Source organism: Lampetra planeri, chromosome 9 (assembly GCF_965212315.1).
Source record: "Lampetra planeri chromosome 9, kcLamPlan1.2.h2, whole genome shotgun sequence".
Lineage (NCBI taxonomy): Eukaryota > Metazoa > Chordata > Hyperoartia > Petromyzontiformes > Petromyzontidae > Lampetra > Lampetra planeri.
In genome coordinates this window covers 1,927,883-1,941,726 of record NC_136115.1, presented here as the reverse complement: position 1 = coordinate 1,941,726, position 13,844 = coordinate 1,927,883, and the positions used below count along the sequence as shown (strand labels likewise).

The window sequence follows — 13,844 nt, the reverse complement described above, 5'->3', positions numbered from 1 at the left end:
TCCGAGAGGTAACCTCTTAGGACGTGAACTTTGAACCCCCCACTTATGACCCTGCATGCATTACTTTGGTTCTCTCATTATGTGTGCTGTAGAGCAGAATCCTACTTAGCATTCAGCCACCATAGATGCTCCCCATCACTCACCACCGAGGAGATTTACGTTGGGATTTACGCACGGATTTACCATAATCAGCCAGGACTGCTCAAATTAAACAGAAGCAGAGGAAAGGTGTAATCACATAACGGGTGGTGTTGTTTTTCCACTCCATTGATGCAAAGGATCCTGACATTGAGAGCCAAGAATTAATGAAACTGCGACAGGATTGGCAACCCAAGTATATTTTGTTATTTAGTATTCTTATACATGTATCAAATGTTGGGTGAATACTCCATTGTTTAAAACACTGTGGGCCTATTCTGCTTCAATATTTCGCACAAAACCAGATATGGCGAGGAAAAAGCATGTGTAATGCATTAAATACCCATGTTTTTTGTTTGCTAATATGAAAATACCTTGCATTAATGTTCAGCAAACAATGATTTTATTACAAGAAATGCGCAAACATTTGTTTCACTAAAGAAACAGACAGCAATATCAGGTAAATCGTCCATAATGCAAATAATAGCTACCCTCAGGGCAGATATTTTTTCTTCAAGTGCTTCCATCTAACCAGTTCCTTGGAGACATTCATGGGAGCAGTAAGTATACAAGTGATAAATGCTTTCAAAGCGAATAAAGCAAAACCATACCACCTCAAAAAGAATGTGGTATACTAATGGCTTTTTGAATAACAAAATACATCTTAAATACGAATGGCTAAATTAACAAAAACGGTACCTTTAACGTAACAGTTCGGCTCCAAACACGCTAATCCGTCTTTGGCTTTTACTTTCTGGAATATCGATTTCCTTTTTAAACACAGTTCACCGCTTAGAATTTACACACAATCTATTTTGGAACACAGTACACATGTGCCACTACGGCATCGTTTGCGGCCTCCACTTGTAACAACAGGTTGAGAAATGAACTCCGTGCATTCCACGTGTTTTTTTCTGGCTCTGCAATGCAGTTGGATTCGGAATAATTCTGAACACCGCATTATTTTATATTGGTTGAATGAGAAAACATGATTCTGGAACATTATTTCATTTGGTATTCATTTTCAACTATCATTACAATTCTAAATATGTCCAAACGTTCCTATTGCAGTACGTGATAAACAAGATTTTTAATCTGCTGTGCCTCAGAATATTTGGTGTATATGCACAATGTGCTATTCAGGGTTTTAAAAAAAAATCGGCTCATACAAAAAATATAATCAAATACCAAAATAAAATGCTCATTTATGCTGTATCACTATCATGAAACCGTCTACATATCAGTTTCAATAATATTTAATATAAACTTAAAGCACAAACATTTGTGCCCTGTAACAATTTGACAAGTACTATCTGCAGCGTACATTTGGATGTGGCCACAAATCTTATGGAAATAAAATAAATGCATGTTATCATATTCATTACGAGATGTGCAGGGGTCGCAGAACAATGTTTTGCATTGCCAAATCTTTATAAATGGTAATAACCACACCATTAAGTGTGCATGTAGAGAACAAAACGGGTGCAAAGTGTGAACGGGAAAGTCACTGCGACAGCTGCACTGCTCCAGCAGGGAAGGGGCTTGAAGGGAGGGGTTACGTTTGGGGGAAGCGCATGCATTACACGAGGGCATAGCTTATTCTTATTCCGTGATGTTGTTATACAGACTGCGACGTACACAGAATACCAAAAGCCCTCGAACCCCATGACCGCCTCTCTGGGCAGCTCGAGCAAGTTTGAAAATACCACAAAGCCTCTACATCTTCACGGAACGTTTTCAATGCCTTTGTAACACAACGGGCCTTACGTAATTCAGTATTTGATTATACTGTCTTTAGAAAAAAAAGGCAAGTGACGCTATTCACGTCTGTATATTATGGCTCTAAATGTCACATGACAAGGGTTTGCAACATGTCACTGTGGAACTTTAACAGTGTCCGTATGTGTGGCTATTGCTGCTTTGCGCACACATTTGAATCATTGCCATAATAAATTCGAGGTTAACAGGGGCAATGCACACAAATTCTAATTTGCACACTCCTTTAAAAGCCATTCATTGAAGGTGCTCTGGCATGACAGCTGCAAGCACTGGAGTCAACACAGAAACATCTCCAATCGACCTCTAAAAGCTAAGGAAGAACAAGGTCCTATAATTTTCATTAACCACACACAGGCATTCATAGAAACATGACACCTTGCCTTGTAGTGACGTTATTTGTGACGTGACGTTTCACTTTGGCATTTGCGAAGACACGAGCCTTCGGCTTATCGGCAGCAACACATACCCATGAACACACGCATGTATGAGCGTATGCGGGCTCGAGAACATGGACATGCAGTGCTGGTACAAGCAAGCCAGGCATTACGGCCTACGTGTCAACTTTCGATTTTAAATGCAATGCAAGTTTCTCTCAGACAAAGATGTGTTCATATATACATTCATTCATGTATCATTATGAACAGGTGAACACATATACTGTGTATATATATACCAGAAAATGTCCATGAAATGTCATGGGTTAAATCCCCCAGGAAAGACTGCCCTGAATCACTGTCACCCACTAAAGAAGACAGGCAGTCGTTCTGGGGACCTTACAGAACTGCCAAACCTTGCAGACATGCAGAGACACATGAGCATACCAGATACAGACACACACAGATACAAAGATTAAGACACATAGATAAAGACCCTCCCCCAGTAACCTTCCAGGCTGTTGGGACAAATGAGATAGCAACCACCTATTAAGACCAGGGGGGTGTTTGGGCCACCATACCTGGCTGCCTTTGTCTCCCAGGTACTGATGTTTATACACCACACTAGGCACAAGGCTGAGTTGCTCTCAGGGGGACCAGTAACAATTATGTAATTTACACCAATGCTGGCCATGGATGGGAATCAAACTCAGGTGGCTGGGTTTATAACGCAGCGCACCAACCACTGCGTCACCGCTCCACAAATACAGATTACGCACAGATGCAGCCAAACACACATATGCACACAGATCCTACGTCTATAGTCTTATAGACCCTGGGGGCAAGCACTATCTGCACACACGTAAACAATCACACGGAGCCAGCACACGCACAGACTAAATAGGTGTGAACCTGTGTAGTCATACCTCGGGCAGACAGCTTCTTGGTGTTGATGATCTTGGCTGCAAACTCCTGCCCAGTGCTCACCTTCACACACCTGCGGACCACCGAGAAGGCTCCCCTGTGGACAGCAAAGACAGGCCAGCTCCGATCATCATCACCAAAACCACTATTAATGTCATCATGACTGGCTGTTATAGGAACCAAAAGTGCATAGGTGCAGACAGAAGTGAGGCAAACAGAACTCAAGGCAGCCAGTAATTTACTTAACAAGGATGTATCAATGAGTCTCAAGACTCCTTTTCAGGTCCTCCTGGGCGTATTCCACTCGGGGTTGTTGGGCATATGAAATACTAAAGTTACATATATTGTACTATTACAATATTGACCAGCAGCACGTTACATTATTAATTCTGAGTTTAAGAATTAAGATCCTGGTTGAAAAGCATGTGTAAAGAAACTGGAGTACCCAGAGAAAAACCACCACGCATACAAGGGAAAAACATTCGCATGTCATGCAGATAGATTAAAAATTCTGATGTACTGCCATCTCTTAGATACCTCAAAGCCTAAGCCTAAAACACATGGCATTTACCAAGAGAGTCTCCGATCCACGTACTAATCAGGATTTATCATTATGAGCTTCTGAGATGGGGTTCATTCAGAGTGATTTGGTTAAAAACAGGTTTGGAAAACGGAGGCAAATAGACACAAATGCAGACGGACTGACACGTGGATGAAATTAACAGGAAAACGAAGCTGACAGGTCATGATGACAAGCCTCGAAGATAAAAAAAAACAAACAAGGAGACATGCGGACAGGATGACAAGCTGATACGACAGGTGGACACAGGTCTAGCTGGATGACGGACAACTCTAACATGCAGAACTGATGGGCACATTGACAAGCAGGCTGACAAAACATCACACGCGGGAAGACTGGCACAAATAGGACGCTCAGGAAGATAGCGCGAGGCACTGTGGAAGGGGAAAGGCAGCCAGCAATGGGATATGATGAGAGGGAATAGAGAATGACAGGAGGCGATAGTGTGGAGAGAAAAATTAAGCTGGTGGATGAGAAGCAGGCTGAGGATAGTGAGCACGAGTTAAAGATAGTGCAAACGCGAGAAGATAGGTGATGGAGAGGAAGATGCAAATTGAAAAGAGGAAACAAAAGCTGGATATGAGGAGGCTAAGGGTATGGGGGGAAGGCATGAAAAGACTGAAAATTTCGTATGGAGGAAAGGAGGCGATGGGGAGGAAAAGTGAGGGCGAAAGACGTGAATTGAATCGGCATGACGAGAACTGGAGATGAGGACGTGACCGATGAGAGTAGCGAGGAGAAAACACATGACACCTGGAGTACCCAGACGAAAAACCACCACGCATACAAGGGACTAACACTCGCATGTCATGCAGATAGATTAAACATTCTGATGTACTGCCATGTCTTAGATACCTCAAAGCCCAAGCCTAAAACACATGGTATTTACCAAGCGAGTCTCCTATCCACGTACTAACCAGGATTTATCATTATGAGCTTCTGAGATCGGCTTCATTCAGAGTGATTTGGTTAAAAACAGGTTTGGAAAACGGAGTGAGATGGGAGCATACATAAGACGAGAGGGTTGAGGGGAGGGGGACACAGGACGTGGAGATGTAAACGAAAAGAGAGGTAACGGCAGCTGGAGATCAGAAGAACAGACCAAAAGTCACGAATGTTAAGACGAGGCCCTCACACACGTCCGGAGGAGGGAGATATGAAGTAGACGACAGTAAGGAAATGGAGCGGCGCATGGAGAGACGAGGCGATTAACGCATTGGAAAGGAGATGGCGATGCTGAGCAGATGGCGTCATGGTGTTAGAGAGGAGAAGATGTGGAAGAGGAGATGTGGAAGAGGCGATTTGGCCGTGGAAAGAGAAGGAAGAGCTGGAGATGGAAACGAGAGACCAAATAGAGACGAAGCTTTTGGAAGGATGAGGGTCGCAGGCGGAGGTGAAGAGGACGTGGCGATGACAATGATGACCGTGCGGGTGGTGGTCACGGTGGTGGAATGATGATGACAATGTCGCGTTTGTATTATTATCATTGTCATCACCGAATTATTCGTTATTTTAATTTTATTTATATCGCAGAAATGGCGGCGAGGTAGGCGAAAACCCACGGCACGCCCAGCGGATGAAGCTATCCCCCAACGAAGGCATTAGCAGCGTGTTTGTGTATTAAAGCAAAGACACAAAGGACGTACATTGCCACACACACACGATCACCCCCCACAAGAACTCAAGAAGGGTGTCATGACAACTGCTGTCAGCGAGCACCTATTAAGGCCAACACACAACACGCGGTCATGCATCAGCATCGGACGTAGCTTTGACGACAAGTTACTAAATCATGTACAATGTATACGTGGAATGGACATCACCAACACATTAGATTTGCGGATGATGACAGCCGCAGCAGCAGCGACCATTGCAACCCATTGGAGCACCACGACCCACCGCCGATGGACGCGCTAAATTCTCATCAAATGCACCGGCAATCGTCGTTAACAATAGCGCACAACACACTCAACAAGCGACACACAAAGAGGCTGTTACTGTCGTGGTTTTACTCACTTGCCCAGCTCCTCGTACAGCTGATACTCGTCCGTGAAGCGGGTGCATATCGTCGTCGCCATGTTTGCTGTGTGCGCAAGGCTCTGTCGCGCTCCCTTCTCCGCTCCCTTCTTCCTCTCTCCCTTAGCTCTCCCCTTTAGCTCTCCCCTTCTCTTTCCTGTCTCCCCTCCTCCTATCCCGTCCGCTCGCTGGCGATCTTAACTCTCCCCCTTTGCTCTCTCTCATTCGCTGTAGCTCACCCACGCCCTCTCTCTCTCTGCCGATATCTGGTATCGCTTCTGGCGCTCTCCTTTAACTCTCCCCCTCCTCTCTCCCCGCTCTCCCTCTCCGCTCTCTCTCCCTCCGCGCTCTCTCCCCTCCCCCCCTCCCCTCCCCCTCCCTCTCCCTCCCTCCCCCTCTCCTCCCTCCCCTCTCTCCGCGCTCCCTCCCCCTTCTCCCCTCCCTCCCCCTTCTCCCCTCCCTCCCTCCCTCTCCCCCCCTCCCTCCCTCCCTCTCCCCCCCTCCCTCCCTCTCCCCCCCTCCCTCCCTCTCCCCCCCTCTCCTCCCTCTCCCCCCCTCTCCCCCCTCTCTCCCTCCCCCTCTCCCCTCCCTCCCTCCCTCTCCCCCCCTCTCCCCCCTCTCTCCCTCCCCCTCTCCCCTCCCCCTCTCTCCGCGCTCTCCCTCCCCGCTCCCTCCTCTCCCTCCGCTCTCTCTGCCCCCCTCCCCGCTCTCTCTCCCTTAACTCTCACCCTCACTCCCCCCCTCACTCCCTCCCCCCTCCCCTTTATATTTCTCACTCCTGCTCCCCGCGCTCTCCGCTCTGATATCGCCGCCTTTCTCCCTCACACGACGCTCTAAAAATGTAAATCTCTATCCCACACCCCCCACCCCAAGCACGTCTCGCCAAATAACGTTTCAGTTTATAATTTTATAAATATTTGTTTTATTGGTTTTTAAAATAAAAACATCAAAAAAATTTAGTCTACGACGTGGTTCGCGCTGCCGCCTCAGAATTACAAATGCACATGTATTATTAATAGTAACCGTAATTAATATGAATCATCACTATGAATTGTGAAAGCAATTATAAATTAAGCAGTCATTACGATTATAACGAGAAATACGATTTTAAAAAAGGGTAAGGAGAATAGTGATGATGATAAAATAAATAAATAATAAAACGACAGCGGCCGTCGCTTGACAAGGAGCCGCGACCCCTCGCCGATTGCGTGCAGGGGGGGGTCGATGCTCCTGACGTCACACGGAAGGGCGTGGTCACAGTTTGGGGGCGTGGTCACCGGGCGTGACGTCACTCGGTGACCGAGGCGCGCGCTGGGCGGGGGCCGGTTGCGCGCGTGGAGTCACTCGGTGGGTTGGGGCGAGGGGCTGAAGGACGTGACGTCAGTCAGAAGTAGGACGTGACCAAGCGAACGGGGGAGGGGCCGGGATATTTTGTGACGTCATAAAGAAAGGCGTGGCCACACTCAGGAGCGGGCCCGCCTCTTGGAGGTCGGGGGTCCACGTTCTGAGTGACGTGACACGAGGTGGGTGCAGGTGGTTTCGGTAATCGAGTCCAGCTTTATTGATCACATACCCATGCATGCATTGAGTACATGGCAGTGAGATTATTTGTTCCCGTGTCGCTCTCTCTCTCTCAGCTTGTGCAAATTAACAACAGCAGCAACTATTTTTTAAAATATATAAGCAATTTATTCATAACTAAATAAAATCGCCGTTCAGATGATAACAGTCACATGTGTATGGCAGGAATAGGGTCCCCTGCGGGTGAGCTTTTTCATGATCTTGATATGCAAAATGTTCTTGTTTGGTTAATGTATTGTGCAGTCGGTGGGGAGAGGGAGTGTGAATGGAGGTAGGGGGGGAGAAAAATCAGGGTTGGTGGGGCTTGGGCAAATATTGCGCGGGGCTTTGTTCAGCTGAGCATCCTGATGACCTGGGGATAGAAGCTGTCCCTAAAGCGGTTGGTGGTAGCCGCAATGTTGATGTGGCCGGGCTTCCTCTTGGATTGTTTCCTGATGAAAAGGCCTGGCTTTTTCATCAGGCTGGAATCGGCGATTATCTTTTGGGCCTTTGCGATGCACCTCTTGGTGTGTAGGAGGTCTCTCAGGGTGGGCAGCACGCCACCTGTGATCCGCTGGGCGGACCACATCACCCTCTGAAGGCTCTGCCGATCCCGTTCAGTGGTGCTGCAGCCATTCAAGATGCTCTCATTGGTGTACCTGGTGGTGGGCATGTTATTATAATAATTACATGTATATAGCACTTTTCATTTTAGAAATAATTTACTATAGGTTCAAGTTGCATTTGTTGAAGCGGATGAGAACTGAAAGAGGACGGGATGAACCTCTAATTTCGATTTAAAGCTTTCGTGACTGCAGGGATACATATTCTTGGTTCTTTCGGTAAAGTCACGTAGAAGGGAAATAATAAAATAATAAAAAGAAAACAATAAAATTATCACGATGATGATTGTTTGTGTTGCAATCGAAACGCCGTGGGATGAACCTCGTTGGTAAGAGCGGCACCAAAATGACAAGCGAAATATTTTTGTTTTCAAAAAGCACAAAAACGCAGGCGGAGACAAAACAATGAAATAGCAATCAGCATAAACAACCGAGGTGCAGAATAAACACAAACATACTGCATAAACATGTCACACGTTCAACTTTCAAGTTTTCTTTTGCTTAACCACGTGAGAACTGAAGGGACCAGGATGGTCTCATTTGCAGGAGTGGCATTCGTCACGAGCACCACAAAAGCTAAGCAAACAAAAAGTACAGCAAATAGAGCAGTGGCGCAGTGATTAACGCCCCATTCTCGGAACCTGATGTACTGGTTTCGATTGCCAGCCACGGAAAACATCCCCCCAAACAACTCTGCGAATTTAAATTAAACCAAAAAGGTAAACTATGTTCTTGGAACGTAACGATCTGCCCTCTTTGCAAGTCAGGATCGCGATTTCAATCCGTGTTGTTTTACCATAGGGGTTGGATGGGTATAGTGAACTATTCACGTATGTATACGAATGGAAAAACGTCGATTCAAAAAACGCGTGATATTAAAATACGCATTAATCCACGAATCGATATATTTATCGTCTTACTGGATAATTAAACGGGCGTGGTTGGCAACTGAAGCGTGTGGTTTACTTGGGCGAAATCCATCACGGCCATGCGATCGTTCCCAACAGCAACGTCACGCTGTCCACTGCACACGTCCACACGTATGTTTGTTGAACTTCTTTCGCGCCGTACCTAGCCAACCGTGCGAAATGTAGGTGTAGCAACCACATATACAAGGCTAGGGCATTTAAAAGATGTTTTGCTTAAATTGTTTCATGTATATTCTTGGTTCTTTCGCTAAAGTCACGTAGAAGGCAAATAATAAAATAATAATAAATATTAAACAATACAATTCTCACGACGTTTCGACTGCAACACAAGCAATCATCATCAGGTGTGAAATCCACAGCAATATTTATTTTTTCAAATTTTCTTGCTGTGAATTTCACACCTGATGATGATTGCTTGTGTTGCAGTCGAAACGTCGTGAGAATTTTATAGTTATATTTTTATTATTTTATTATTTCCCTTCTACGTGACTTTACCGAAAGAACCAAGAATATGAATCCCTACAGTCACGAAAGCTTTGCTTTAAATCAAAAGTTGCATGTATGTTGAACTTCTTTCGCACCGTATGTAACAATCAGCGGCGTTGTGAAGAATATCAGTCGTAAAACAAGCAGATAATACTGCGGTCTGATTAACTCTGACTGCTGATGAGGCACTGAATAACGAACCCGTCCAGAGTTTGGTGTGTCAAACCAATGCTGAACTGCAGAAATGATGCACTCACAGAAGGATCACGTGGTTTATGGCATGTGTAAATGTCACTTATTGAACTTGGCCTGTTGTCTGTTTATATTCTTTCAAATATTCGATGCCACTCTTCAATTGCGCCCAAGGTGAAACATTTGATCAGTTTAAGCACTGGGCCAGGAAAGCCCCTTGTGTTTTTTTTTCTTCCGGAACCAAATATATATTCCGGGCACACGGTTTGTTTTCTTACCCGAGCAGCGGACCGCGGAGACTTCCGGAAGGCCTAGGAGTCATGGGTGAGGCCTGACGCAACGACGGCGTTGATTTAAAAGCGAAAGGAAAACAACAAAGTTAACAACAATAAACAACAACAAAACAATCGACCAGCAGCGTGACGGACAAGAATAACACGACGGGAGCGGAGAATGGCGCGCGATTCCAGGTACAACAACAGTTTCGACGTTAATGCGCGCCTGGCTTTAATCCGTTGAGTCGCAGCGTTGTGTACCCAGTGGTTGTTCAGTAATTAAATATTGTATTTTAAATCTTTACCTAAAGCTTTCGTGACTGCAGGAATTCATATTACTTGGGTCTTTCTGTAAAGTCACGTAGATAGGTTTAAAGAAAATAAGATCGCAACACGAGCGGTCGACCGCTTGTTTTGCGATCGAAACGGAGCTTTGTTATTTTCTTTGAACCGATATCTTGTATTGTAATCACGTTTGATATTGTATCATTTAGCCAACATGCATTTCTCTTATTCATTCAACCGTATTGCTTGCAGTTTCCGCCCTGAAACGTTATGGGAAGCGTTGTACACTAAAAATGTGTGTATTTGTCATGAAAATTACGGGAAACGATATGAAATCATTAATGATTAAAAGCTATCCGTTTTTTGAGTATTTACGTTTTTTTACGTGGTTATAATTGACCTTTCATCACATTATTAGTTTCATCCCGGATCTCTCTTGACGAAGGGACCGGTATACAAGTCTAAATCCGCTAATACCCGCTCACAAAGTACATCCATTTGTATACCCCGTGTATGTCTTAACTTATTTCGCACCCTACTGAATGCAATGCTTTTTGTTGTTGTTGCATCGCACAGACACCACCGCAAACGTTCTCGGTCTTCGTCGCGCGGGAGGTCACCAGCCGAGAAGCGCTCCAAGGCCGCCGAGAGCCGTGACAAGAAACGCGATCGGGAGCGTGACCGCCGGCGCACCGAGACCCAGCGCACGAGGTTGCGCGCTGTTCACTACTCACTGCCTTTCCACGTCAAAGTGTCCACGATTTGTTGTTGTTGTTGTACTTTATTTATAGTGTATATAAAAAAAGGCCCGGCATTAAACCACTTTTATTTAAATGTTCATTCATCCAGATCAAGAAGATGTCGTTTTGATCTTGTTGGTTGAACCTACGAGGCGTGCGTATTCGCTGCTGGTTTTGTGTTTACCCCACAAAATGTTTAAGAAAAAAAAGCGTTGCTCGCTGTTGGGAGGGACGGACAGATGGTCATATCTAAAGGGCTGTTAGTTTGTTAAAAAATACCATGCATTGCAAATATATTAAGATTCATTAATACAACTTCATTATTTCATTGGTTATTGCTTCTATATTTATGTTTTATTTACGTTTTTGAGATAATTTAGCACACCAGTTTTGGTTTTAGGATCCCAGCAATAATGTACGTTAATGCCATAGCAGTGGTGGGAAACATTTTCCTTGCTGGGCAGAATAGGACTTTCAAATACCTTTGGCAGATCACATTAATATGCGCCTTATTTTTTCCCAATAATAACGAATAATTTTTTTTAAGAATCACCTTTGAATAGTGCACTAATATTATTAACCCAGTTGTTGCCAATTTGAAAATATTCTCCTTTTGTACCAATAAGATGCTTGCAGTGATGGGTAAATGTTTCCACGATGTTTTAAAGCCTTGTATGTGGCTCACTTGCTGCAAGTAGGGTCTCCACTTCTGCTATATGGATCATGGTGGTGCACACCTGTCTGTCATGGGATCACGGGGTCACAATAATTAATGTAAAGATGGTCTGATACAATTTTAATTCATTAGAAAGTTGTGTTGCTATTCGGGATTTAATCCATAGAAAATTGGATAAATTCATCAACGTGAATAAAAAATCGACACAATGAATTTCCCCTTTCAGCCAATGTGATTACATCACACACCATGTGCGCACCTCCCCACACAATTTTACTATCCGTGATATCATCTTGCATTGCCACAAATGACGCGTAACGCGACGTCATCTTGCTGTTCAGCTTAAAAGTGAACGTGTCTAATTGAAATATTTCTGAGGACAAACATTATAGAAAGAACCAGACAATTCTTAAATACGCATAATTTGTCTACCTTGTGTCGCTGCGCAGGCGTTCAAGTAGGGAGCGACGACGCTCACACAGCCGGGAGCGCCGCTCCCGTCGCTCCCGCTCGAGGGAGCGCAAACGCTCCCGCACACGCAGCCGCAGCAAGGAACGCAAGCGGTGAGCCATGTGGGACCGGGTACAGCTTATTAAAGTTGTTAAAGTTTTATTTTCCTTGAAAAAATTTTACTTTTCGCAGTGTCACTCCTGGGAATAGCATCGCGAACCGATTTATCGACCCTGACGTATGTATATATGGAGTTTGCATGTTCTCCTCGTAGTCGCGTGGATTTTTCTCCGGGTTCTCCGGTTTTTCCCTCCACATTTAGAAACTTACATTTAGAGTAGTTGGCTGCTACATTTTTTCACATTATAAGCCACTTAGTTGAGCTATCATTTGTGGTCAGGTCACTTCTGCAAATAGCTATATAGCTCAGTGATCCTTTCCGAGGGAAACATTTTTTTGTTTTAGTCGTTTAATTTGCCAGCATTTCCTTAGGACGGCACAGAAATCTACTCTTTGGTTCTTTCGGTAAAGTCGCGTAGGTATACAATAAAATCACCTATGTGACTTTTTTTTATAAAATCACCTACGTGATTCTAGATTTGAAGCTTTCGTGACTGCAATGATTCATGTTCTTAGGTTTTTTCGGTAAAGTCACGTAGGTAAAAACATTAAAAAAACATTACGTGACTTTACCGTAAGAACCAAAGAGTATGGATTCCTGCAGTCACGAAAGATTCACATCAAGATTGGCACAGAAATAGTTACATCATGGGGGCTGTCTTAACCGTGATTAGTGAGAAAATGTAAATTGTACGTAGTATAAAATAACATTAATGAAAGGACTGCTTATTTATTTTTCACGTGAAGTTCCAAGTCCAAAGAAAAGAAGGAGAAACCTGAACCAGAAGAAAAGGAGAAGCCCAAAGAAGAAGAGAAGGATGCTGCCGTGAGTCATTTGTGAACACTTGCACATTCTATGAGTTTTTTTTTAATTACCCAATATACAGAGCATACTATTAGCAAATCACCTGGAATGCGCTCGATCTTGTCATATCTCGCAAGCTAAGCAGGTTTCAGCGGAGAGAGTCTTTGGATGGGTGACCACCATGCGTAAAACAGGTGTTATAGGCTGTTGTGGGATTACGTCAGGAGATGGCAATGCAGAAAATCCATTGTTGTACACTACTATGCTTCATAGTCAACGTTCCCTGCTTTTTGCCAATCAGCACCAACCGGTGCGGTACCTTGTGGTTAAATATTCCCTACAAACTGCACAGCATGGGGAGGCCCTCATTCTGCAGTAAATTGACAAAAGGGGACGACAAATTCATGGGGAGTGATTATTTGTCGCGACAGAGCTTTGAGCAGGGCAAGCTGGAAGTGGAGATGAGGAAGAGGAAGGAACGCATTGAAAAATGGCGTGAAGAGCAGAAGAAGAAGGCGCACATCAACATTGGCGACATCAAGACGCAGGTGGAGCTCATGTCCAAACAGCGGAAGAAGTGGAGCCTGGAGGATGATGGTAAACTAATTTTTATCTTCTTACAATATAATTTGATCGTTCTAATTCTAACCAATAATTTGTTGTAATAATGCCTTCTATTCAAGGAAACCATAATTGCATGTGTCAAGTCTCCAGGATTACCCTTGAGACGCGTTTTTTTTAAATTGACAATGTTGAGTGTCTCTCGGCCATGCAATGGATTCTTACGTTTTTAGTGTTTAACCGGAAAATAATTGACTCAGCCTTGTTTAATGCACTGCAGCGGCATCTGCCAATGGTCCATGTCTTCTGTAAGGGTCAATTCAGCCTAACT

At 44.4% G+C, this 13,844-nt stretch overlaps 2 protein-coding genes and 1 long non-coding RNA gene across 8 annotated transcripts in view; 1 reads left to right on the top strand and 2 right to left on the bottom strand.

The window, feature by feature from the left end:
• The window catches only part of LOC144720555 (calcium/calmodulin-dependent protein kinase type II delta chain), a 70,972-nt gene extending 64,827 nt beyond the window's left edge, over positions 1-6,145 (bottom strand). For all 5 annotated transcript variants that reach the window (XM_078597351.1, XM_078597346.1, XM_078597347.1 and 2 more), the window contains exons 1-2: positions 5,812-6,145; positions 3,218-3,312 (exon numbers count right to left, since the gene is read on the bottom strand). In XM_078597351.1, coding sequence (XP_078453477.1) covers positions 3,218-3,312; positions 5,812-5,873 — 157 coding nt within the window. In that variant the 5' untranslated portion in view covers positions 5,874-6,145. The remainder of the gene's footprint in view (positions 1-3,217; positions 3,313-5,811) is intronic.
• Positions 6,146-7,097: 952 nt separating this feature from the next.
• Positions 7,098-13,844, top strand: part of DDX46 (DEAD-box helicase 46) — a 37,835-nt gene continuing 31,088 nt past the window's right edge. For both annotated transcript variants that reach the window (XM_078597344.1, XM_078597343.1), the window contains exons 1-6: positions 7,098-7,334; positions 9,888-10,071; positions 10,738-10,872; positions 12,027-12,140; positions 12,895-12,973; positions 13,384-13,549. In XM_078597344.1, the coding sequence (XP_078453470.1) occupies positions 10,055-10,071; positions 10,738-10,872; positions 12,027-12,140; positions 12,895-12,973; positions 13,384-13,549 (511 nt within the window). In that variant the 5' untranslated portion in view covers positions 7,098-7,334; positions 9,888-10,054. The remainder of the gene's footprint in view (positions 7,335-9,887; positions 10,072-10,737; positions 10,873-12,026; positions 12,141-12,894; positions 12,974-13,383; positions 13,550-13,844) is intronic.
• Positions 7,346-9,963, bottom strand: LOC144720552 (uncharacterized). The gene is made up of 3 exons (XR_013585774.1): positions 9,880-9,963; positions 8,915-9,065; positions 7,346-8,030 (listed from the first exon to the last, which is right to left on the bottom strand). It is a non-coding gene; the product is annotated as an uncharacterized LOC144720552 (long non-coding RNA).